At 47.3% G+C, this 24,871-nt stretch overlaps 1 protein-coding gene across 1 annotated transcript; it reads left to right on the top strand.

Moving 5' to 3' along the window:
• Positions 1-48: 48 nt before the first annotated feature.
• LOC115081547 (gastrula zinc finger protein XlCGF8.2DB-like) lies at positions 49-2,490 on the top strand. The gene is made up of 2 exons (XM_029585981.1): positions 49-621; positions 787-2,490. The coding sequence occupies exons 1-2, from the start codon at positions 49-51 to the stop codon at positions 1,249-1,251; spliced, it is 1,038 nt and encodes a 345-aa protein (XP_029441841.1). The 3' UTR covers positions 1,252-2,490.
• Positions 2,491-24,871: the final 22,381 nt, after the last annotated feature.

The following is a 24,871-nucleotide window of genomic DNA, read 5'->3' as shown; positions in this document are numbered from 1 at the left end:
AATGAATGTAATAAAAGATTCGCTAGGAAAGGTGCCCTCACAAAACACATGACAATTCACATAGGGGAGCAACCATTCTCATGTAGTGAATGTAATAAAAGATTCACTGTGAAGGGTACCCTCACAAGTCACATGAGAAGCCACACCGGTGAGGGACTATTCTCATGTAGTGAATGTAATAAAAGATTCGCTAGGAAAGGTGCCCTCACAATTCACATGAGAATCCACCCAAGGGAGGAACCATTCTCATGTAGTGAATGTAATAAAAGATTCACTGTGAAGGGTACCCTCACAAGTCACATGAGAAGCCACACCGGTGAGGGACTATTCTCATGTAGTGAATGTAATAAAAGCTTCCCTGTGAAGAGTGCCCTCACAAGTCACATGAGAATCCACACAGGGGAGCGACCATTCTCATGTACTGAATGTAATAAAAGCTTCCCTGTGAAGAGTATCCTCAAAAATCACGTAAGAATCCACACAGGGGAGCGACCATTCACCTGTACTGAATGTGGAAAATGTTTCATTAACAAATCGCACCTCTCCCAACACCAGAAAATCCACACTGGTGAAAGACCATTCTCATGTAGTGAATGTAATAAAAGATTCGCTAGGAAAGGTGCCCTCACAATTCACATGAGAATCCACCCAAGGGAGGAACCATTCTCATGTAGTGAATGTAATAAAAGATTCACTGTGAAGGGTACCCTCACAAGTCACATGAGAAGCCACACCGGTGAGGGACTATTCTCATGTAGTGAATGTAATAAAAGCTTCCCTGTGAAGAGTGCCCTCACAAGTCACATGAGAATCCACACAGGGGAGCGACCATTCTCATGTACTGAATGTAATAAAAGATTCACTTTGAAGGGTGACCTCACAAAACACATGAGAGTTCACACAGGGGAGCGACCATTCTCATGTTCTGAATGTGAGAAAAGATTCACTATGAAGGGTGCCCTCACAAAACACATGAGAATCCACACAGGGGAGCGACCATTCTCATGTACTGAATGTAATAAAAGATTCATTGAGAAGGGTGCCTTCACAAGTCACATGAGAATCCACACAGGTGAGCGACCATTCTCATGTACTGACTGTAATAAAAGATTCACTTTGAAGAGTGCCCTCACAGGTCACATGAGAATCCACACAGGGGAGCGACCATTCTCATGTACTGAATGTAATAAAATATTCAGTGTGAAGAGTACCCTCAAAAGTCACATGAGAATCCACAAGGGAGAGAAATGACTGCAGAAAAATACCAAACGGCCCATCCACTCTTCCCAGCAAGCTCTCACACTTATTTTCCCATACTTATCTGTTTCACCGATTGCCAAATTCAGGGCCCTTGTTGGTAACTGCTTGATTCCACTTTCCTGCCACCCCCTTGCCATTGATGCAGAGAGTAATGGTGGATTTGCCTCAGTACCGTTAATTCAGAGAGTAATGTTGGAGTTGCAAACTATGTAATATATGTCCGGTGACGCTATCAGGCCTTCCCCCCTTCCCTCCCAGTTTATTAAGGAGCGAAGTGGGAGAGAATTCCCTATCCCCCTACCTACACTTCTTCCCTCTACCCTTCTCCTCTCCCCCCCACCCCTAAACCTAATCAACCTTTCCCTAAATTTTATTTTATTACTTCCCACTCTTCCAGGGCACAGGAGAGACCATTGTCTTGTACTGAGTGTGAGTAAAGCTCCATTAGTAACTATATACTAATCTCACACCAGAAAATCCACACAGGAGAGAGACCATTCTCATGGACTGAATGTGGAAAATGTACATTAGGGAGTCTGAGCTCTCACGACACCAGAAAGTCCACACTGGAGTCCTGAGTGGAGGAAAATCTTGCTAAATTTACATTAATCTTGCACAGGAAAGTTTAAACAGCTGAGACCTTTTTCATATAATGAGTGTAATAAAACATTCTCACAGAAGACACATGAAAATCCACGCAGGGGAGACATGAGATCATCCTCAATAAATCCTGGCATACAAATGAGGTTCATTCTGATAAAGCTCTGCACAAACAAACTCATATGGAGCCCCTGCCCCGAGAGAGACCATTCTCATGCAATAAATGTAGAAGATGTTTCATTAGGAACGCTCGCCTCTCACCATGCCTGAAAATGCACACAGGTGACACGTGATGACATTTAACAAATGATGCAATCAAAGACCAAGAAACTGTGCCAGAAGGATACTGTTTGAATTATACTGAATGCCACGTGTCTGATGCATCGAGACGCTCCCTGTACCTAGAACTCCCCATGGACTCCAGCAGGAAATTCCCTTTCACACAATGCGAGTGCTAAGAGGGCATTAGCAGTGAATTGGAGAGACTAAGATCAGACTCAGCCAGGGCCACTTTCACCCAGCAGTCTCCTCCATCTCTCCTGCCCCATTAATCTTTTTTTTTTTTGTTTAAGCAATTTTTTATTGGCAACCAGGAAGAACATATACAACAGGTATAACATTAAAAGTTAATAGGCGGTTGGCCACGTGACGGGATGGCTGCTTGAACCAGGGGCTCCAGCCCTGCTCCTCCCTGAAACATACAATACTTGCGAGAATTGTGCCAAACCGCAGTTTCGATTACATATTTGGAACCAGCGAGCGATGCTGATTGCGTTGAGTATAAATATTCAATAAACTGACCTGAGTCGGGGGGGAAATCGGAGCGTTGCCGGTGAGTGGATGCTGCACAGGAGATTCCGCCCGCCATTTTAGAAGCGCCACCAGAAACTTAGATTTTTGCAGCGGCGCCGGATTCAGTGCCAAACGCATGAAAAGCTTTCCCCCCGCGAGAAATAGCATTCAGGGAAGTGCCTGAATTTTTTTTTATTATTATTCTGTTGGGGTTGAGAGAGCTGCGAGGCGTCCCCCTGCTAGTGGGATTGTTTTGTAAATGAGCCTGAGTGGCGGATCGCGGCCGCACCGCATGGCAGCAACAGCTGGACCATTTTTATTTTGGGCCGCTTCGCCGGGCGAGACATAAAAACGGGGGTAGCCCCTGAATTCGCTAGCTAGGGGGACCGCTGGTGTGCAAATACTTGGAGTGGATTATCAGTTTCCTCCCGTCTGGCTAACTTTTCGGCACGCTGATTTTGAGTGTGTGGACTGCAGGATACAGGACTTTGCTCGCCATTTTGATGCACAGCGGGTGAGCCTTTCAGGTGAGCTGAACATGTCAGGCGCTGCTGGACACAGAATCCCTGGGAGTGATATCTGTTAATGCTCAGTGACGTTCACAAGCGATTTTAAAGCCAAGTGAAGGAAGACAGGTTTAAAACAAAGCAGAAAAAAAAAAAAAAGGGAAAAGGAAATAAACAAATGACATTTTCAAGGCAGAAAGACTTGCAGTGCCTCTGAGGGGATGCAGATTAGCCCCTAATTCTACCCCAGCAGCCTTTGATGGTGTGAAACTAATACGTGAGCTCAGGTTTGGGCGGTGAACTTTTACAATAATCTTCGTTCGCGCTGCTTGCTGAGGCGGGGGTTGAGTGAACCCGCAGCTCTGAATAAACTGCGTGTCATTCTTGGGGCACGAGTCTGAGAGAGGCGCTGGACCCGAAATAGCAAGGCTGTTAGCCCGCTTAAGCCCTGTAGACGGGAAGAGAGCGAGGAACGTGGAGATCCCACATTAGGGCCTGCGTATAAAATTCTTCCCATGCTCCTGCATCAGTGGGACTGCCGAGGGTGCGGGAGTACAGTCTGACGGGCCTATAAAGGGTGGCTGACTCTGATGTCCTATAGCCTTTTTGGCTTCCTCTTCTCGACAACAGTTCAAACAGAAAGTGTACCAAGTCTATAACAGCTTTTGGAGTACTAATCACCTAAACTGATGGCTGCTAGGAAAAAAGGGGACTTGCAAAAATTTTCTTTTACCAGAATGGCGGCTGAGATCTGGCAAACGGGGTCCGACATAACAGAGGATGCTGATGGGAATGGAGGAGGGGGATCAGACCCTGAGGCTCCGCTTTTATCCCCCCAAGCATCAATGGAGAGGACGCCGTCCCTGTTGGATTTACCAACTAAAGATACCATGAGAGATTGGTTTGTGGAGCTTCGTGCAGATATGAAGAAGAATAAAGAGGAGCTGCTTCATTCCTTCTCTGAACTGAGGGAGGATTTTTTGGCGCTGGGACACAGGGTAGATGATCTACATGTACAAGTGGAAGGCCATGAGGCTGTGTTGACTTCTCTCACTCAGAAAACCAACGAGACTCACAGTGAACTGCTTATTTTGCAAGATAAGCTTGAAGATATGGAAAATAGGTCGCGGCGTATGAACATCAGACTGTGGGGTGAGCCAGAAACAACAGAGTTTAAAGATACCATGGCTGCTGCACGATCCATTTGCTCCTTCCTGCTCGAACAAGAGACAGAGAGGTCGTTGTCTACAGAAACGGATGGGACACAGACTTTGCTTACCATAGAGAGAGCACATAGAGCGTTAGGAGCATGCAGGGATAACAAACCACGAGATATTATAATCAATTTTAACAGCTATTTGCAAAAAGACAACATCTTGGCGGTGGCGCGCAGGAAGAAACAGTGGAATTGGCGAAACGCCATAGTGACGGTTTACCAAGATCTCGCAGCCAGCACACTAAGAAAGAGATATGAGTTGAAGGATGTCACGGCAGCATTGCGTACAGCGGATATCAGATACAGATGGAATTTTCCTTTCTCTTTGTCTTTTCAAAAAGATGGACAGACATTTCGTTTGAAAACCCCGATGGAGGCCACTGATATTTTTCAGCAGGCGGGTTTGACACCCCCTCCACGCGCTACGGAGAGGCCGGTTGAGGGGGCCTCGTGTGCAAGCCTCATCAAGTTGGAGGCGGGTGGAACGCCTGAGGAGAAAGGCAGCTCTCAGGGTTTTGTCAACAGCGGAAAAGGCTCTGGAACAGGGCTGATATGAACAATCAGGATGAATTCGTTGTTTATAGGGTATAATGTTCAGTATGATGGCTCTAAAGTACAGTTATCTAACATGTTAACTTACGTGATGTTTGGTTATAAGAGGTTATGCACATTCTTGTTTGCGCTATGTTTCAGCGCACTGAACATGAAGGGAGGGGAGGGGAGGGGGGGGGGCTATTCTGTCTGTGGTACTCCCTCGAGGGCAGATCCGAGTGGGGAAGGTAATGGATCTGACGCTTAAGGATAGGCGTAAGAAACCAGAGGTTGAGGGGGCAGCTGTAGAGAATATAGGGAGGGGGGGGGTTGGGGAACTATGGGGGAGGGAAGGGGGGACGGGAGGGTGTGGAGGGAGAGACGATTGTTGGCTTTTTTAAGCCGTTCCATGCTATGTATTCCTTATGTACACAGGAGTAGTCTCAAGGGGGTTTTTTGTCCAGGAGTGGGGGTTGTTATGTGCGGAAGTCTTAGCTGGGGAGGCTTTCGTATGGATTCCACAATTAGCCAATATGCTGTGTTTTTTCCTAGGGATGAATGTCTAGTACACAGACTCGCATAGTATCTTGGAATGTCTGTGGCATTCATACCCCGATTAAGAGAAATAAGATTTTACAAGCTCTAAAGCGTAAAGGGACAGATATTGGATTCCTGCAGGAGACACACCTTACAGATACTGAACACACCAAATTAGGTGGCGGTTGGGTGGGGGGGGGGGGGTCTATTATGCTTCCGCTACTACATGGTGGGCTGGGGTGGCGATTCTAGTTAATAAACTTTTGCCATATCACGTTCATAAGGAGATTAAAGACCCGGAGGGCAGGTATCTTATATTGATTGGCGAACTCCATAATCAACCCTTAATCTTGTGTAACTTGTATGCCCTGAACACTTTCAGTCAGACATTTTTTCAGGATTTGTACACTCACCTTCTCCCCTATATATCTGATACTATTGTTGTGGGAGGGGATTTTAATACGATTCGAGATCCTCAGCTGGATGCTTCACAAAACCGCCGTAGAGAATATGGTATGGGTAAGGGACCTGCTCAATTAGAGAAAAATTTGCACTTGGTGGATGCGTGGCGCACTCTTCATCCAGGGGAAAAAACGTTCACGCACTTATCTAGGGCTCATGCTATTTATTCTCGTATAGACTATTTTTTAACTAGTGCCCATGTGTTCCCACGGGTTCAAGAAGCCGGTGTTGATGATATCTTGATATCGGATCATGCCCTGGTCTGGGTGGATCTCCAGGCTGTGTCTCCAATACAAGGGGCCCGGATGTGGAGATACCCTTACTATTTGGCTGAGGATGCACAATTTAATGCGTACTTGGCTGAACGATGGGCTGACTATGCCTCTCTGAATCAGGCTCATTCTGAGCAGCTGGTGCTGTACTGGTATACCGCTAAGGCAGTGCTTCGGGGAGATATTATTTCATATGTAGCGCATCGTCGTAAGGTTTTAAATAACCAAATTTTATTGTTAACCAATCAGCTCCGCAAGGCTAGAGCCAGTCTGATACATTCCAACACGAGGCAAAATAGGGATAATTACATGTCAATACAAAGTACGCTAAACACAGTATTGCATCAGAGGGCCAAGAAAAGTATCTTGTATTATCAGCACCGGCTTTACCAACATAGCAATAAGGCAGGTAAATTAATGACTCATTTGATAAGATCCTCAAGGGCACCTCGCTTTATTACGGGGTTAAAGAACAAACATGGCCAAGTGGAGACAAATATGCGCTCTATATTGCGCCTTTTTCGCAATTTCTATCAACATTTATACAGGGCAGAGGGTTGGTCAGAAGAAACATGCCGGCGTTTTTGTGGGCCTCTTCCGATTCCTAAACTCACCAACAAGCATTAAATATGCCGATTTCCGAGACGGAGGTCCGTATGGCTATACATAAATCCAAACGTTTGAAAGCCCTAGGACCTGATGGCCTCTCCGCAGAATTTTATAAAGGCTTGATTGATAGAGTGACAGGGCCCTTAACTCAATTGTTCTCCTCTTTAATCCGCCAGGGGCACTTCCCTCCCCAGATGAATGAAGCCCATATAACTCTTATTCCTAAAGCAGGGAGGGATCCACTATTGCCTGAGTCGTACCGTCCCATCTCCTTATTGAACTTTGATCAGAAGTTGTTGGCCAAAGTGTTGGCGGATCGCTTGGCCGTTGTTTTGCAGTCCCTGGTGGGATCGCATCAGGTGGGGTTTGTTCAAAGGAGATATGCCCTTTCAAATATTAGGCGGATTTTAGTGGCCATGGAAATGTGTCGCCATACGGTTACGCCTTACTTGGTCATTAGCTTTGACGCCGAAAAGGCGTTCGATAGAGTGGAATGGAGTTATTTGTTTTACATTCTAAGACACATGGGTTTTGACGGTATGTTTTACGAGGCAGTGCAATTACTATATAGGGATCCCCAGGCCACCATTTTGGCTAATAGGGATAGATCGGATATGTTCCCTGTCGGGAGAGGCACTCGTCAGGGGTGTCCTTTGTCTCCGCTTCTTTTTCTGTTACAATTAGAACCTATGTTGCTTGCGATACAGGGGGCCCCTACTATCCGGGGAGTGAGGTTTGATAGGGAAATATTTAAATGCGCGGCTTTCGCGGATGACCTTTTGGTTTTTTTGACTGATCCTGTTACCTCTCTGGATTCCTTGCTAGGGGTGATGGGTTCCTTTGGGATTTTTTCGGGATTTCGGTTAAATGAACATAAGTCGTCTGCCCTGGCGTTTCCGGACGCCTTGCGGGAGCGATAGCGTGGCTTCTTTCCACTCCGTTGGGCTACGGATTCTTTCCGATATTTGGGGGTTCGGGTGCCTGTAGACCCCTCCTTGGTCTACAAGGCTAATGTGCCGAATTTATTGCGGTTTACCCAAGACACTCTTATTACCTGGCAGCATCTTCCCTTGTCCTTATATGGCCGAGTAAATTTATTTAAGATGGTTATTCTTCCCAAATGGTTGCACCTATTCCAAAATCTGCCTATACACCTTCGACGGGAAGATGCGTCTCAGCTGGATAGTTCTTTGCGGAAGTTTCTGTGGCGGGGTGGCAAAGCGAGGATCCCATTGGTGTGGTTACAACAACGGTGGGGGATGGGAGGACTGGGGGTTCCGAATTTGATAATATATGCAGAAGCCTGTAACTTACATATCATAAGAGATTGGTTGCTGGGTACTTCCTCACATACCAGCTTTATGGCTGAGAGTGCCCTCTTATATCCTGTGAATGTCAGTTATGTCTTGCAGATGGAACCGACGAAACTATCCCCCATGTTAACCCATTCTAAGGTCATACAGCCAATCAGGCAGGCGTGGGTTGGTTTGACAAAAACTCTTCAGGTGCCTAGAGTTAGTGCATACTTGCTTCCAGTCACTGGCAACCCTGATTTTTCACCGGGGACTACTTCTCCAGCATTTCAGGCCTGGAAAAGGGAAGGTATTAACTATTTAGGGCATGTGTTTACGGATAGGGGGACTTTGATGTCCATTTCTGACCTGCAAGAATGTTATGGGACGAAGGTGATTATTGCGTTCCCCTACTTGCAACTCAGACATTATGTTCAGGCCGTGCCCGCAGCGTTTAAGCAACTCTCAACCTTTCAGAAATTGGAAAAATTGCTGGCCCTGTCGAGGAATAAAGCACCATCCATATCCTATTATTATAAGACACTGTGTGGATTGAAGAGGATGGAGATGTATTCCACATTGGCTGATCGTTGGAATGCGGATGGGGAGTTTGTGGTCACCTCCTCTGTGTTAAAGATTTGCTATGGACGGATCGCCAGGATCTCGTATAATATTTATTATAGAGAATTGCAGTATAAATTTTTGGGAAGGGGATACATTTCGCCTCAGATGGCGCAGAGACAGCGTATTGCTGCTTCGGGTTCGTGCCTGCGTTGTCAAAAAGAGGGGGGCACTTTGGCTCATGCTTTGTGGGCGTATCCTGTGGTCCAATCTTTTTGGGCTACGATAGCACATTATTTAGCTACAATATTACATGTTTCTATACCGGTTGCGCCCTTGTAGATTTTATTCGGTTGTATACCCCCGTTGAGAATACGAGATCCTGGCACCAGGTTGCTGATACAGAAGGCCAGTGTGGTTGGGAAGCGGGTAATCTTTATGACTTGGCGCACTGCTGCGCCCCCTTCTTATTGGACTTGGAGGAATCTTTTTTATATGATGATGCACATGGAACAGATGTCCATCCGAGGATCTCCACAGCGGCGCAAGCAGTTTCTGAGTGTCTGGGATCCATATATCCAAGCTCTTCCTCATGCTGCCAGAAGTCGGATTCTTAATGACTGTGCTTGACTAAAGGACGGTGCTGCTCTGTGGGGGCTCATTCCTGACTCGTGCGTGCATGGTTTGATGTCTATCAATAATGGATTGGAATACATGGCTGGGTGTTATTGAATGTGGGGGGGGAGGGGTGGGGGGGCAAGGGAAGATGTTCGTTTCAATTTGAGGTATATGGTTTGCCAGGGACTGGACGGTTAAATAACCGGTTCAGAAGGTTGGAAGCCGGTTTAGTGTTGAGGTTTATGCTTAAGGGGTGGGGGTCGGGAAGGTTGAGGAGGGGATTTAATGGGGAACCATTTGGTTACAATGAAACGATGTAACATTTGGGCTTTTTAATGCTTTATTACCAGTTGATATGGATTGTAATGAGGGCTTAATTGCATAGTAGCCTACAGGTGGGGATGATGTACTCTCTACTTATATTTTGGACAGTTGGTTATTACGCTTACTTATTGTCAAGTGTACACATTGATTGTGTCTGTTGGTTTCTCAATAAAATATTTCAAAAAAAAAAAAAGTTAATAGGCACACTGATAAATCCAGTTTTCTACAGTACAGGAGAGCGATACATGTAGTACTGATTGTAACAAAGAGTCACCAAAGTTTTAATAAGATTGAGGAAAGAAATATCCCCACCCATCCCGTTATCCCACCCCCCACCCACCCACATGGTCATATTCGCTACTATCGTGAAGTAAAGAAGCCAGTGGTACCTCAGCAAGGATTTCAGCAGAGAAGGAGAGAACAAAAGTGATCAAAAGAGGACAAACGAGGGCATAAGAGGACAGGAGAGGTCAGACTACAGCGGTGCTCGGTTAGGAGACACCGCTGGACAGACCTGTGACAGAGATCGGAAGGGACCACGTACCCCTGATGTAGGGAAGGTGTATCAATAACCCACATGTGTATACTTGATGCGTTACCTAAATGAGAGCACAGAAAAAGGCTCCGTCAGGCAAGCAAGGATTTAAGGCGTGGGTGAAGAGCAAACCTCACCCTGAGTCTTTAACCAAGCACTATATGGTTCCCAAACTTTGTGAAAAGCTCCAATTCGATCCCAATGCACAGCTGTCAACCGACCCAGGTGGTAGTATGAATGTATGCGTTTATGGACATGTGCCAAGGAGGGAGCGTGAGCCCTCTTCCAATGTAATGCGATCTCTGCCCGTGTTGCAATAAAGACTTGTAAAAGCAAATGCTGTGTGTGTTTGGGAGTGTCGTCGTCAGGGAGACCAAGCAAGGCATGACAGGGACGAATCCGAGGGGGAGCAGGTAAAAGCCGACTCACCCAGTCTATAACCTGCGACCAACAGTCCTTGACCCTCGGGCAATCCCACCAGATGTGATAATAAGTGCCCTTGTCACCACATCCCCTCCAACAAACATCAGGGATTGATGGAACAAATTTATGGAGGGCCTCAGGTGTTCTGTGCCACCGATATATCAGCTTATAGCAATTTTCCTGGAGACCAGCTGAGATTGAGCATTTAGCAGCGGCTAAGTATCTTTTTTCCCAGTCTGCGTCTTCTAGTGGAACCTGAAGGTCCGCCTCCCATAGTGTTCTATGTCGTTGTACCCCCTAATCGGCGACCACTAATAAGGGCATATATTTTGGATTTAATTCCTCGAATGGAAGAGGCATTCTTGCAGTACGTTTCAAATAGGGTGTTTCTCGTTCGCAGTGTACCCTCCCGCAGCCCCTTACAGACAAAATGGGAGACTTTAGCATACAAAAGGAAGTCCATGCTGTCTAGGGCATATTTATCACATAACTGGTCCTTGGTCAGCACGGCCTCCTGTTGGAACACATGTCCCACCCTGAATATTCCAGCTTTCTCCCATAGATATTGTGACCTGGTACGTTCATGACCCCCAACAGTAAGGTGTGTGAAAATATGCATCATCAAAGAATAGGGTTCAGTGCCCACTATAGTGGTATGCCACCGCCGCCACACCCTCAGCGTTGTGCGTAGGGCGAACGGGATAGTCAAAGGCTTAATCCACCGTGCTGGGGGTTGCCAAGGGAGCGCACCTATGGGAAAGGAACCGATCTGGGCCTGCTCTAGTCGTACCCACTGGGGTCTATCGTGGGTGCTATGTATTGCTACTAGTGCACGCAATTGTGCTGCACAGTAATACCATTCCAGATTGGGAAGGTGAAGACCCCTCCTAGCCTTGGGTTGATACAATGTGGCCCTCGCAATCCTTGGCGGACGTCTACGCCAGATAAAACTGCATAAAAGCTGTTGCCATTGCTTGAGCTGCTGGGAGGGAATAAAAATCGGTATAGTTGTGAAGAAGTATAAAAAACGTGGGAGTATATTCATTTTAACAATAGCCAGCCTTCCCAACCAGGAATGAGCATTGTCCATCCACTGGTCTAAATTACCGCCAATGTTCTTGGTAAGCGGGCGGTAGTTCAAGTCATAAAGCTGTTTATTATGCGTTCCTATTCGAACCCTCAAATACTTAAGAGAGGAAGGGGCCCATTTAAAGGGAAAATGTTGTTGTAGCTCGGTGGCTATCTGAGGAGGCAGTGTCAAATTAAGTATCTCTGATTTGTCGAAATTGATTTTCATCCCCGATACCGCTGTAAACTTATCTAATTCCCCTAGAAGCCCTTCCAGTGACCGGTCTGGGTCGGTGAGGGTAAACATAATGTCATCAGCGAAAAGAGAAATCTTAAAATGGTCATTCCTCACCTGCACCCCGTGAATTGCTGCAGCCCCCCTAATCCTTATTGCAAAGGGTTCTAGAAATAATGCGAAAAGCAAAGGAGAAAGTGGGCAGCCTTGCCTGGTCCCTCTCTTGATTGGAAAAGGGTTTCCATAGCTACCATTAACTTTCACCCTGGCTGCCGGGTTCTCGTAAAGTTTACATAGCAGAGAAATAAAGGGCGACCCAAACCCCATCGCCCGCAGCGACTGGAATAAGAACTCCCAATGGACAAGATCGAAAGCTTTTTCAGCGTCTAGTGCTAAAAGCACTGAGGGCAAGTTACGCCTGTGAACTATGTCTACTATGTCAACTATCCTGCGGACATTATCGGCCGCTAAGCGCCCCGGTACGAAGCCAACCTGATCATTATGTACTAAACCAGGAAGAACCCCATTTAAGCGTGCTGCCGGTACCCTGGCCAGGATCTTAAGATCAAGGTTAATTAAAGATATCGGCCTGTAGGAGCTGCATTTGGTGGGGTCCCGGCCAGGTTTTGCCAGTATGGTAATACCCGCAGTGTTGGCATCTGTGGTTAAAGAGGAACCCGTCAGTAGGGAATTAAATGCAAGGGTTAATGGGTCCACTATAAGCGATGCAAATCTGCAGTAAAACTGACCCGTGAAGCCATCCATGCCAGTGGCCTTGCCGGGTTTCAGCTTGTTAATAGCCGCCAAAACTTCCCCGGGTTCAATCGGCTTGTCTAAAAATTCCTTTTGCATGGGAGTAAGTTGTGGTAATGACACCTCCGAGAGATAATCTAGAATAGCTTCGGGAGAAATAGCCTCGTCCTTAGTATATAATTGGGAATAGAAATCAGTAAAGGCAAGCCGAATGTCTTCCTCAGAGGTAACTATCTGTCCAGTTTGATTATACACCTTGGCCACTACCGTTTTAGCTTGCGCTGCCCTGATGCACCTGGCTAAATATCTCCCGGCTTTATTGCCCCCCTCAAAGTGTTGTTGTTTAAGCCTAGTCAAATAATGACTAATAGCAGTATCCTCAAGGGCCCGAAGCTGATCCCGGACTGCTAAGATCTTCTGGTATAACCCCGCAGACTTCGTAGCGCTATGATGCTGTGTAAGGGTAGCCAAGTCGCTCATTAACCTCCTCCGTTGTGCCTCCCGTGCCTTGTTACAGTACGCAGCCCTTGCAAGGCAGGTTCCCCTTAGCACAGCCTTTGCACATTCCCATACGGTAAGAGGGGAGATACCCACTGTCTGATTAATCCGAAAGTAATCTTTCAATTGGTCCTCCACCTTAACACAGAAGGACCGGTCCTTAAGGAGGCAATCGTTAAGTCTCCAGGAACGGAATCCCAGACCTGCGTCCCCCAATCTGCACGTCAGCCACACAGGAGCATGGTCCGACCAGGTGATGTTCTCTATGTCTGCAGTTTGGGTCCGGGGTTGCAGGGAAGAGGAGATAAAAAAAATAATCAATCCTCGTATAAGAGTCGTGCGGGCACGAATAAAATGTGTAGGACCTGGAGTGTGCATGGCTGACCCTCCATATATCCACATGGCCCCACTTACTCAAGAAGGCACGCAACTCTCGTCTCCCCCCAGAATGGGAGCAACGACCGGAGCTGGAGTCAGTCGCCGGGTCCATCACTAGATTAACGTCCCCACCCACTATCAACTCCCCATCCGCATGTTGAAGTAACAACGTGTGAAGGCGGTGGATAAAAGGCTCCTGGTGAGTGTTGGGGAAATACACATTTAGCAAAGTAATGATTTTTTTGTCTGCTTTAAGTTTAACCAGAAGGAACCTGCCTTGCGGGTCCCGCTCAACCGAGAGCAGCTTGTGAACGAAAGTAGTATCCCCACCCCCCCATATCTAAGGTTTGCAGTACTAGCTGCCCAGAAAGCAGTCGGATATTGTGAAAAAACCAACAGCCTTTCATGATGTTTCCGGATATGGGTTTCCTGAACAAACACTATCCCCGCTGCTTGTCTCTGCATTTCCCTTTTAAACAATAAACGCTTCCGTGGCGTATTTAGTCCCTCAACATTTAAGGAGAACAATTTAGTGGCTATTTAGCACATGTAAAAGTGTCCCTCGCTCCATCTGCCCCGAACAGCCCATAATCCCCCCTCTCAATGAGCTGTAGCCTGAGAATCCTTCCCCGATATAGGGATCCAGCAATTGTGTCCATCACTTCAGCTAGACAAAAGAGCATATTATTGACCATGGCCCCACAATATTCTATAAGATCCCAGAATCCTCCATGGGATCCCCTGCTCCAGTGGACCTGCTGCATCAATCACGGAGCCCGACCCGCCTCACCCTCCCCCCTTCCCCCCCCCCCCCGAGCACTCACTTATAATCCTATACAGGATAAGCTAGAACAATATTTAACCCCTTCACAATGAACCTGTAAGAAGTGGCATCCCAGCAAACTTTATATAACTAACACCAGTCAGCAAAAACCAACAATGAAAAACCTCATGATCTTAAGTCCTGAACCAGAACCCTTTCAGGACTCCAACATCTGTGAAGCTGGACCCTCAAGATCCACGCAGTATCTCAGTGGGCATGTGAGTCCATGTGGCTTCAACCCTGGTCCACGTGTGGTACATGGCCCTCCTCTGGCTGACGTCAAAGCCTTTTGCCCCCTTTTCCGGCTCGCTGCCACCGAGGTGCCGTGTCCCTGGCAGGGGTCTTATCCGTCGGTTTGAGGGGTTGAAAGGTAATGGGCAGCTGGGCCTTGTAAAAAGCTGCAGTTGCCTCCGCGATGTTTGTAGTCCTATGGGTTATCCCCTGAACCTGAAAGGCCAATCCGAAAGGGAAAGTCCAGCGGTATCTGATGTCCTTCTCCCGTAGAGCTGTAGTAACTTCCCTGAGCTCAAACCTTTTCTTTAGCGTGATTGGTGCAAAATCCTGGTAAATAGAAATATGAAGATTGCGCCACTGGATATCCTTCATTTGGCGGGAGAGTGTATAAATACGCTCCTTCAACGTAAAACTGGTGAAACACAGGACAATGTCCCTTGGCTTTTGGTCTCTTCGGGGTCCCAGGGCGCGATGTGCCCGCTCGAATTGCACTGCAGACGGTGTACTCTCGTGGTCAGATGTGCCTTCACCTCCTTGAAGCAAAATGTCTTTACAAATCAGGGCTGCCGTGCCTGCCACATCCGCAAACGCCGGATCCTCTGGAACCCCCCGGATCCTTAAATTATTTCGTCTGCTCCGGTTTTCTAAATCTTCAACTTTAGCTTGAAGAGCTTCTATGCCGGTTGCAGAAATGTCATGCCGGGCAATCAGGGAGTTGATCGCGTCTCCATGGCCGTCTATCCGGGTCTCCGTTTCGTCCAAGCGGCGTCCCACAGCTGCCAGGTCTTCTTTTATTTCAGCCATAGACGCCATGAGGTCGGATCTGTGCTGCTTTAAATCCGCCCGCAGGTCGATGAACCACTGGCGAGCCTCCTCCCGGGTGAGAAGAGAAGCTAGGCTCGCCGCTCCGGATCCCTCCGAATTGCAAGGCCCTAAGCCTGAGTCTGCCGTTTCTGCCTGTGCTGAACTCGGCAGGTCGGTGCCATCTTGAGCGAGCTCCGCGGCGGCCTTACCATAAGAAAATTGTCGGAGGTCCGTCGGTTTTTTCTTGGAGGTTATCGTGAGCGGTACGGTACTCTCCCCGACGGGGTTTTGGTCTGAAATCGCTGGGATCCGCTGCAAAAAACGGCTGTCTACCGGGGTTTTTAGGCTCGGGGAGGGAGGAGCAGAGCCGGCACACGTCCTCTCACATGAGCTGCAAACAGCGCCCCCCGGTATTTTTAATTTCTGGGGCAATCACGTACCACATCTCTCACAGATACTGCATCCTCTGTATGCACTGTGTAAAAAGAAACGTGTATTTCAATGGTCAGCGGAGGTGCAGCGAGTCTGTGGTATTTTTAATTTCTGGGGGAATCACGTACCACATCTCTCACAGATACTGCGTCCTCTGTATGCACTGTGTAAAAAGAAACGTGTATTTCAATGGTCAGCGGAGGTGCAGCGAGTCTGTGGTATTTTTAATTTCTGGGGGAATCATGTACCACATCTGTCACAGATACTGCGTCCTCTGTATGCACTGTGTAAAAAGAAACGTGTATTTCAATGGTCAGCGGAGGTGCAGCGAGTCTGTGGTATTTTTAATTTCTGAGGGAATCATGTACCGCATCTCTCACAGATACTGCGTCCTCTGTATGCACTCTGTAAAAAGAAACGTGTATTCCAATGGACAGAGGGGGAATCGTGTGCCACATCTCTCACAGATACTGCGTCCTCTGTATGCACTGTGTAAAAAGAAACGTGTATTTCAATGGTCAGCGGAGGTGCAGCGAGTCTGTGGTATTTTTAATTTCTAGGGGAATCACGTACCGCATCTCTCACAGATACTGCGTCCTTTTTATGCACTGTGTAAAAAGAAATGTGTATTCCAATGGACAGAGGGGGAATCGTGTGCCACATCTCTCACAGATACTGTGTCCACTGTATGCACTGTGTAAAAAGAAAAGTGTATTTCAATGGTCAGCGGAGGTACAGCGAGTCTGTGGTATTTTTAATTTCTGGGGGAATCACGTACCACATCTCTCACAGATACTGCGTCCTCTGTATGCACTGTGTAAAAAGAAACGTGTATTTCAATGGTCAGCGGAGGTGCAGTGAGTCTGTTGTATTTTTAATTTCTGGGGGAATCATGTACCACATCTCTACAGATACTGCGTCCTCTGTATGCACTGTGTAAAAAGAAATGTGTATTTCAATGGTCTGGACTGATTCTGGTACGTACAGGGAACCAGGGGGGTTTGGGGAAACTCTAGACCAGTGAGTCTGAATTCAATGCTGGTATAACTCATGGAACGTTTTCTAAAGAACAAAATCACAGAACATATAGAAAAACATGGTTTAATGGGACACAGCCAGCATGGTGAGCTGATGGATGTAGTTTTTTGGATTTTCAGATTGTTTGATAAGTGCCAATGAGAGAAAACTGTAAAGTCATGGGATATGAGGTAATGTCCGGTTGTGGATTGCAAACTGTGTAAAAGAAAGGAAACAGGGAGTAGGACTAAATGGTCTTTTTTTCTCAGTGGAGAGCCCCAGGGATCTGTTCTGTGACCATTCCTTTTTAATATATTTATAAATGACCTGGAAATGGGAACAATGAGTGTGAAGTCATCAAATTTGCAGACAACACTAAATTATTCCAAGTTGTTAAATCACAAGCAGATTATAAAAAATTGAGGGAGGACCTTGTGAGACTGGAAGGCATCCAAATGACTGATGAAATTTAATGTGGACATGTACCAAGTCACGCCCATGGGGAAAAGTATCCCACACTGTAGTTGCAAGATGTTAGCTTCCATATATAAGGTGTTTTCAACCAGGAAAATGTTCTGGGTATTATAGTGGACAATACTTTGAAATCCTTGGCTCAGTGTGTGGTGGCAGTCAAAACATCAAACAGAGTGCTAGGAATTGTTAGGAAAGCAATGGAGGATAAAATGTAGAATTAATAATGTCTCTGTATTGCTCCATGCTGAGGCTGCACCTAGAGTACTGTGTGCAGTTCTGCTCGCCGTATCTCAAAAATGATATAGTTATATTGGAAAAGGTTCAAAAAAATGGTAAAGTGGAAGGAATGGCTCCCCTATGAGGAAAGGCTAAAGAGGTTAGGGCTGATCAATTTGGAGAAAAGATAGTTGCGAGGGGATATGACAGCTGTGTATAAAATCATGAGTGGACTAGAATAGAATAAATGTAAAGCAGTGTTTTACAAAGACAAGGGGACACTCCATGCAGTTAGTAAGTAGCACATTCAAAACAAATAGAAAATTCTTTTTCACTTAATGCACAATTGAGCTGTGGAATTCATTGCCAGAGAATGTGGTTCAGAAAATTAGCATAGCTAGGTTTAAAAAAAGGTTTAGACAAGCTCCTGGAGAAGAAGTCCAGAAATTGTTATTAACCAAGTATAGAGAATAGCCACTGCTTCTCACTGTCGGGCCGATACAGTTAACCCGTCATTGGACGCACTTTATCCCTTACCCCTTATACAGTAAGGGGTGGAAAACGCGCGTCCAACCCGCCTAACCTAATAGCGCCCTCAACATGCAAATGCATGTTGAGGGCGCTATTAGGTATTCCCGCACGATTCAGAAAGCAAAATGTGCAGCCAATCCGCACATTTTGCTTTCAGAAATTAGCACCTACCCAAAGGTAGGTGCTAATTTCTTCGGACACCGGGAAAGTGCACAGAAAAGCAGTAAAAACTGTTTTTCTGTGCACCCTCCGACTTAATATCACGGCAATATTAAGTCGGATGTCCCGAAGGATAAAAAAAGTAAAAAAAAAAATAAAAAATTTGAAGTCGGCCCGTGCTGTCGGGCCGAAAACCGGACGCTCAATTTTGCCGGCGTCCGGTTTCCGAGCCCGTGGCTGTCAGCGGGCTCGAGAACCGACGCCGGCAAAATTGAGCGTCGGCTGTCAAATCCGCTGACAGCCGCCGCTCCTGTCAAAAAAGGAGGCACTAGGGACGCGGTAGTGTCCCTAGCGCCTCCTTTTGCCCGTTTCTACCGCCAGGCCTAATTTAAATACAGAATTGCGCGCACAGGCAAGTGACCTGTGCGTTCGCCCGCTCTCCCACGTACTTTACTGAATCGGCCTGTGTATGATAGCAGCATGGGAGCTATTTACTGGTTGGGATCTTGCCAGGTACTTGTGTCCTGGATTGACCACTAATGGAAGCAGGATACTAGGCTTGATGAACCCTCAGACTGACCCAGTATGGCAATATTTATGTTCTTATGTTGCATATCTCCCCTAGTCAGGTTTCATTTGTGGTCTGGTGGCAGGATAGCATGTATTTTGCTGCTATAGCTGTTGTTTTTTCTTTATACAATGAGATTATAGAGTTTCGCCTGCTCATTGTATAATGTATGAATCTTCCCTCCTGGGCCCGTGCTCCTGGAGAACTATTCTCAGTGCTAGAGGATACTACATCATCTTGAGGGCAGGTCCTAGCTACAGGATTGCTTCCTTCCTCATCAAGCTGATGTTCTCCTTCCAGATATAATGTATGAATCTGAGCTCCCAGTCTGCCAGTCCCAATATTCCTGAGAGTGCAGTCCCAGCTGATCCTGAATCCTGCAGTCTTGTGTGCAGCATCAGCTCCTGCTGTCAGTGCTGGGCGGGGGAGGCAGAGGGCAGCAGTCAGAGGGAGCTCTCTCTCACATCCTCTCTTCCTTACCCTCTCCCTGATCCTTCCCAGCCTCCCTCCCTCCTGTGCCTCCTCACCCTGCTCTGTCCCCAGAATCCCTCCCTTTTCCCTCCTCCCACCTCTCCCCTCCTCCTTTCTTTTCCCCTGTTTCCCCTCCCACTGCTCCCCAGTCTCTCTGAAAGGCTGCAGAGTTACCCATTTTGGATTGTATGAACGGAACTAGACTTGGCTTTATTAATCAGCCAATTGAAAACAACCCACGCCCTAGGACTACATTTCCCACAATTCCCAAAAAACCTCTGAGGAAAGACAGTGTAAGACTACATTTCCCAGCGTCCATCCCAACTAGATGGGCCATAGGGTTTTTTTCTACCATCAACTTTGTGTTTCTAAAAGCAAGTTTGCTTACCGTAAACGGTGTTTCCGTAGTTAGCAGGATGAATTAGCCATGCTGTAATGAGACCTGTCCGTCAGGCACAGGAGGCGGAGCTTTCCAAAGTGAAGTCAGAGCTCTGCTCTGAGGCTGCGCGTGGGTTCCCGCGCTGGATTAACGACTCTCCTCAGTCTGTGAAATAGCAAGCGTGAGCACGTAAAGGTTCGACTGACAGGGAGGCGGGCGGGGTCAGCATGGCTAATTCATCCTGCTATCTACGGAAACACCGTTTACGGTAAGCAAACTTGCTTTTTCCCGTCGATAGCAGGCTGAATTAGCCCTGCTGTAATGGGAGTTCAAAGCTATGCATCACGTTATTTGTTTGTTTGTGTGTATCGTGATGCCAGAGTGTGTCAGTCGAGTTATGTATTATTCGTTAGTAACGTTTGTAAAACTGCTTGTCCCAGTCTCGTGTCCTCCTTCGACTGCTGGTCCAGGCAGTAATGAGCTGCAAAGGTGTGAAGAGATGCCCATGTAGCCGACTTGCAAATGTCTAACAGAGGCACGTGTGATAGATATGCCGTGGAAGCTGCTATCGCTCGTGTTTGATGTGCTTTCGGTCGAGAAGGTAAAGTTAACTGTTGTTTGGTATGACAGAATTGAATGCATTGTGCGATCCAACTCGCTATGGTGCGTTTAGCTACTGGTTTCCCCGGCGAATTTGGATTAAAAGACAAGAATAATTGGGAAGGTCTGGTAGGAGATTGAGTTTGTAAGGTATACAGTGCCAATGCACGTTTACAATCTAGAGTGTGTAACTGTCTTTCTCTCTCTGAAGCGTGTGGTTCTGGAAAGAAAATCGGTAGGTCAATGGATTGGTTGAGATGGAATGGAGTTACTACTTTCGGAAGAAAGGAGGGATGTGTCCGTAGGCCTACCTTGTGAGGGTAGAACTGCAGGTACGGTGAATAGTGTACTAAGGCTTGCAGTTCACTCACACGTCTTGCCGATGTGATGGCCACCAAGAATACCACCTTCCAGGTGAGGTACTTCAGGTGAGCCGTCTGTAGAGGTTCGAATGGCGACTGCATCAGTTGTTCTAATACGATGTTTAGGTCCCATGGTATCGGTGGTTTAGCGATTGGCGGACGTAAGTGCGTTAATCCCTTTAGAAACCTTGATATGGCAGGGTGTAAGGAGACGGATTGTCCCTTATACAACCTATGTCGTGCCGCGATGGCACTCAGATGCACTCGTACCGAGGTAGTGGCTAGACCTGAGGTATATAAAGTATGTAAGTAGTCTAACAGACGGGCTGGAGGGCAGGATAAGGGATCCAAGCACTCAGACGTGCACCAGTGGACATATCTTTGACATTTGGCGTGATAATTCCGTCGTGTAGACGTCCGTCGTGACGCGAGGATAACGTCCTGAACATTCAAGGATATCCCTTGTTCTGATAGTAGGATACGCTCAGCCTCCACGCCGTGAGATGTAGGGTGTGATGGAGCGGATGAAGAAGTGCACCTTTGTTCTGTGAGAGGAGATCTACTCGTAGCGGAAGGCGGATATGTGGCTTCACAGACATGTGGAGCAGATGTGTGTACCAGTGTTGACGGGGCCACGCTGGTGCGATGAGAATCAGCTGCGCTGCGTCCAGTATGCATTTTTGCAGCGTACGTGTGATCAGCGGAATTGGAGGAAAGGCGTACAGGAGCTGCTGTGTCCACGGAAGGAGAAAGGCGTCTTGCGCTTTCCTTAGGGAACTGGGCCAGACTGAACAAAAGTTCTGTACTTTGCGATTGTGTTCGGTCGCAAAGAGGTCTATGGAGGGCGTTCCCCATTGTTGGAAAATGAAGTTCGCTACCTCTTGATGGAGTTCCCACTCGTGTGGATGAAAGATTCGGCTGAGTCTGTCCGCTTGTGTGTTGGCTATGCCTGGAATGTACGTGGCTTGTAGGTGAATTGAGTGTTTGCACGCCCATTCCCATATCCAAATTGCTTCTCTGCATAGGGGCCAGGATCCCGTGCCGCCTTGCTTGTTTATGTAAAACATTGCCACTTGGTTGTCGGTGTAAACCATGAGTCTGTGGCCCTGTAGGTACGGCAGAAAGGTGCGTAGCGCATAGCGTATTGCCCTTAGTTCTAGAAGATTGATCTGAAATGTTTGTTCCGTTAGCGTCCACAATCCCTGTGTTTGGCAGTCGTCCAAGTGGGCTCCCCAACCTTTCCTGGACGCATCCGTAGTGAGCACCGCATTGTGTGGAAGGATTGTGAACGGGGCTCCTCGTAATAAGGTGTGTCGTCGGAGCCACCACTGAAGTTGGTTGACTATCGCCGTGTTCATCTGGATTCTCCAGGACAATGGTTGCGAGTGTTGCTTCCACTGACGTCGGAGATGCCATTGGACTTGACGCATTTGTAGGTGCGTATTTGTAACCGCGTGTATCGCCGCCGCCATGTGGCCAAGTGCGACCAGGACTTGTCGGGCCGTTGGTCTTTGTGTTCTCTGTAAACTGTGAAATATGTTCCTCATCGTTTTCCTTCTTTCTGGGGGAAGGAAGACCTTGTGTTTGACAGTATCCAGGAGGACTCCTAGAAATTGTAGAGTCTGAGTTGCTTGAAACTGCGACTTTTGGTAGTTGATGAGGAGACCAAGGCTGTGGAGGCAGAGGATGGTTTGTGAGAGATTGTGGTGTAAGGTCGTTGGATCTGATGCTATCAGCAACCAATCGTCTAGATATGGAAAGATAATGATTCCCTGTTGGCGAAGGTGTGCCACCACCATTGCCATGCATTTGGTGAAGACTCTCGGTGCTGTGGAGAGACCGAATGGAAGCACCTTGTATTGATAGTGGGTACTCAGGGCTTGAAAAGATAGGTACTTCCACGAAGAGGGATGCATTGGAATATGAGTGTAAGCGTCCTTGAGATCGATACTGCACATCCATGCATTGCGGTGAATCAAGGGTAAGATTGATTTGAGGGATATCATCTTGAATTTTTCCGTGAGTATAAATTTGTTGAGTTGGCGAAGGTCGAGGATTGGACGTAAGTCCCCTGATTTCTTTGGAATGAGGAAATAGGGGGAGTAAAATCCAGTGTTCCAGGCTTGTCGTGGCAGGATCTGTATCGCTTGCTGTTGTAGCAATTTTGTCAACTCCTGTCGTATTTCTACCGTGTTCGTCTGGTATGTACTGGATGTGGGATGAGAAAGAGTTGGCGGTTGTTGGAAAGGAATCATGTACCCGTGTTGTATGATACTGAGGACCCATCGATCTGTGGTGATGGAAGCACACTGTTGATAATAAAGGGATACTCTTCCCGCTTGCATTTGAAGTGGTGGTGGCTGAGGCAGTGTTAAAAAGACTGTGAAGGCTTGGTTGATGTGGTTTGTTGTTGTTGATTTTGCTGTGGTCGCTGAGATCGTCCGCGTCCCCTCCGGGTTTGGTTTTGTGGGATGGTCGGCCGGTTATAAGTCTGGTAAGGAGGTGGCCGGTAGGAAGAGTACTGTCGATACGGCTTTCGTTGAAATGTTTGACGTCTATACTGGGAGAAAAAACGCCTGGTCGGTTGGTAAGATGGTTGGGTTGTCAAAGATTGCACCGCTGCGGATTGTTCCTTTAACTGGGCTATCGTCTCCTGTAGCTTCTCCCCAAAGAGGTTGTCTCCCTTGCAGGGAAGGTTAGCCAGCTTAGTGTGGACGTCCTCTCTAATGGAGCTGGCCTTTAGCCAGGCCAATCTTCGCGCTGCAATAGCACTTGCCGATACTCGTGAGGCAGTGTCAAATCCTTCGTAGGTGGTGCGGAGGAGGTGTCTGATTCCTTCCTCCAGATCTTGTACCGGAGATAAATCTGTGAGTTCCGGCTCTGTCTTTATGCGCTGTACACAGCCATATAAATATTGCGCTAAATAGAACTGGTGGTGGTGTATTCGTGCACCTAACATGGCCCCCTGATATGCCTGTTTTGCGAAATCGTCTAACGTCCTCATATCCTTCAAGGGTGGAGACGAGGAGTATAATTTATTCTTCCGGGCTTTCCCCATCGCTGATTCCACCACTAGTGAGGTGTGAGGAAGCTGTGTGGAAGAATAATAAGTAGATTTCTGTAACCTGTATTTAGTGTCAATTTTCCTTGACACTGCCGGAACTGCGAATGGAGTGTCCCAGGACTTCTCTAACAAGGCGTGGAGAACTGCGTGCGGGGGTAACGCCGTTGGCTCGTGGGGAGTATCAAATATTTTTAAGAGATCCAGAGTTTCCGCTCTTGGGTCTGGTACTTTTTGAATCGTGATGTTCAACGCCTTCCCCATTTTTTCCAGGAATTTTGGGTAAGTTAAATCCTCTGGCGGGGAGTATGGTTCATTTTGTTCCGTATCCGGATCGGACGGGTATCCCGTAGAGGAGTCCGGGGTAGGATTAGTAAAGTGAGCGTGGTGATCGCTGGCGGGTGAGAGTAGTGGGTCTACCGGTTGATTGTTATGCGGTATTTTGCTGGAGGTAGATGGTGATTGAGGTATGGCTTGAACCGAGGGTGATCGGATTATAGTATCCGATCCCTGAGGACTCATCGACCTGGATGAAGTGGCTGTTGAGCGTACCGGCGAAAGGGTTCCCTCTGTCATTGGAGAAGTAGGCATATCATACGTCTTCGTCATGTTGTCATAAAACCCCGCAAGGGCGTATGACAACGTCCTGAAGGCTTCTCTCGTATCTGAAGACATGCTCTTTCTCAATTCTGTTTTGGCATGTGACGTAGGAATTTTTTTCTTTCAAACCCTGTGAAGCCTGTTGCGGTTGAACAGCTTTGTATGTGAGGGTTTCGGAGGGTAGTGCCCGCTTTTTGGTGCAGGGTTTTTGGAGTGGATTAGACTTCTCACGTTTCTTGGAGTGGTGGGAGAAGTCAGAGTAAGCTTTCTCCGAGGATGATGGCGAGGTATATAGAGAGCGACTGTCTCCCTTGTCTATCTCTGAATATAAATGTTTAAAATTTTTTGACATCGGATTGCGGCGTAAATTTTGAGTCTTAGCGGTGTTTGACACCGTGGTATGGGGCAATTGAGGAGTAAGGGTTTGAGCTCTTACTGTTCTTTTTCCCCGTGTGTCCACTGATGGAATCAGCTTAAAAGTTAAGGCAGATGGTTGTGTAGTAGCTGGATACTCAGGTTGTTCCGCTGCTGCAAGTTTGGCGCGTTTTGAACCGCTTCTCGCCCTGTTCGCCGTTGCGCCCCGGTCTCTGTGCGCCGTATCATGCCGTGCCGTGTGCCCCGTATGTGTCCTGTCACGCGCGCCGTACACTCAGTCTCGCGCCGCGCCGTA

Source organism: Rhinatrema bivittatum, unplaced genomic scaffold (assembly GCF_901001135.1).
Source record: "Rhinatrema bivittatum unplaced genomic scaffold, aRhiBiv1.1, whole genome shotgun sequence".
Classification (NCBI taxonomy): Eukaryota; Metazoa; Chordata; class Amphibia; order Gymnophiona; family Rhinatrematidae; genus Rhinatrema; species Rhinatrema bivittatum.
The sequence above is the reverse complement of the archived record's forward strand: the minus strand, read 5'-3'. Positions and strand labels throughout refer to the sequence as shown.

What these genes read in the sequence shown, in the direction of transcription:
- LOC115081547 (XM_029585981.1), top strand. Translation starts at nt 49, where the DNA reads ATGACAATTCACATAGGGGAGCAACCATTCTCATGTAGTGAATGTAAT. An exon ending in AAAGATTCGCTAGGAAAGGT is followed by an intron (nt 622 to 786) that starts GCCCTCACAATT and finishes TTCCCTGTGAAG; the next exon opens with AGTGCCCTCACAAGTCACAT.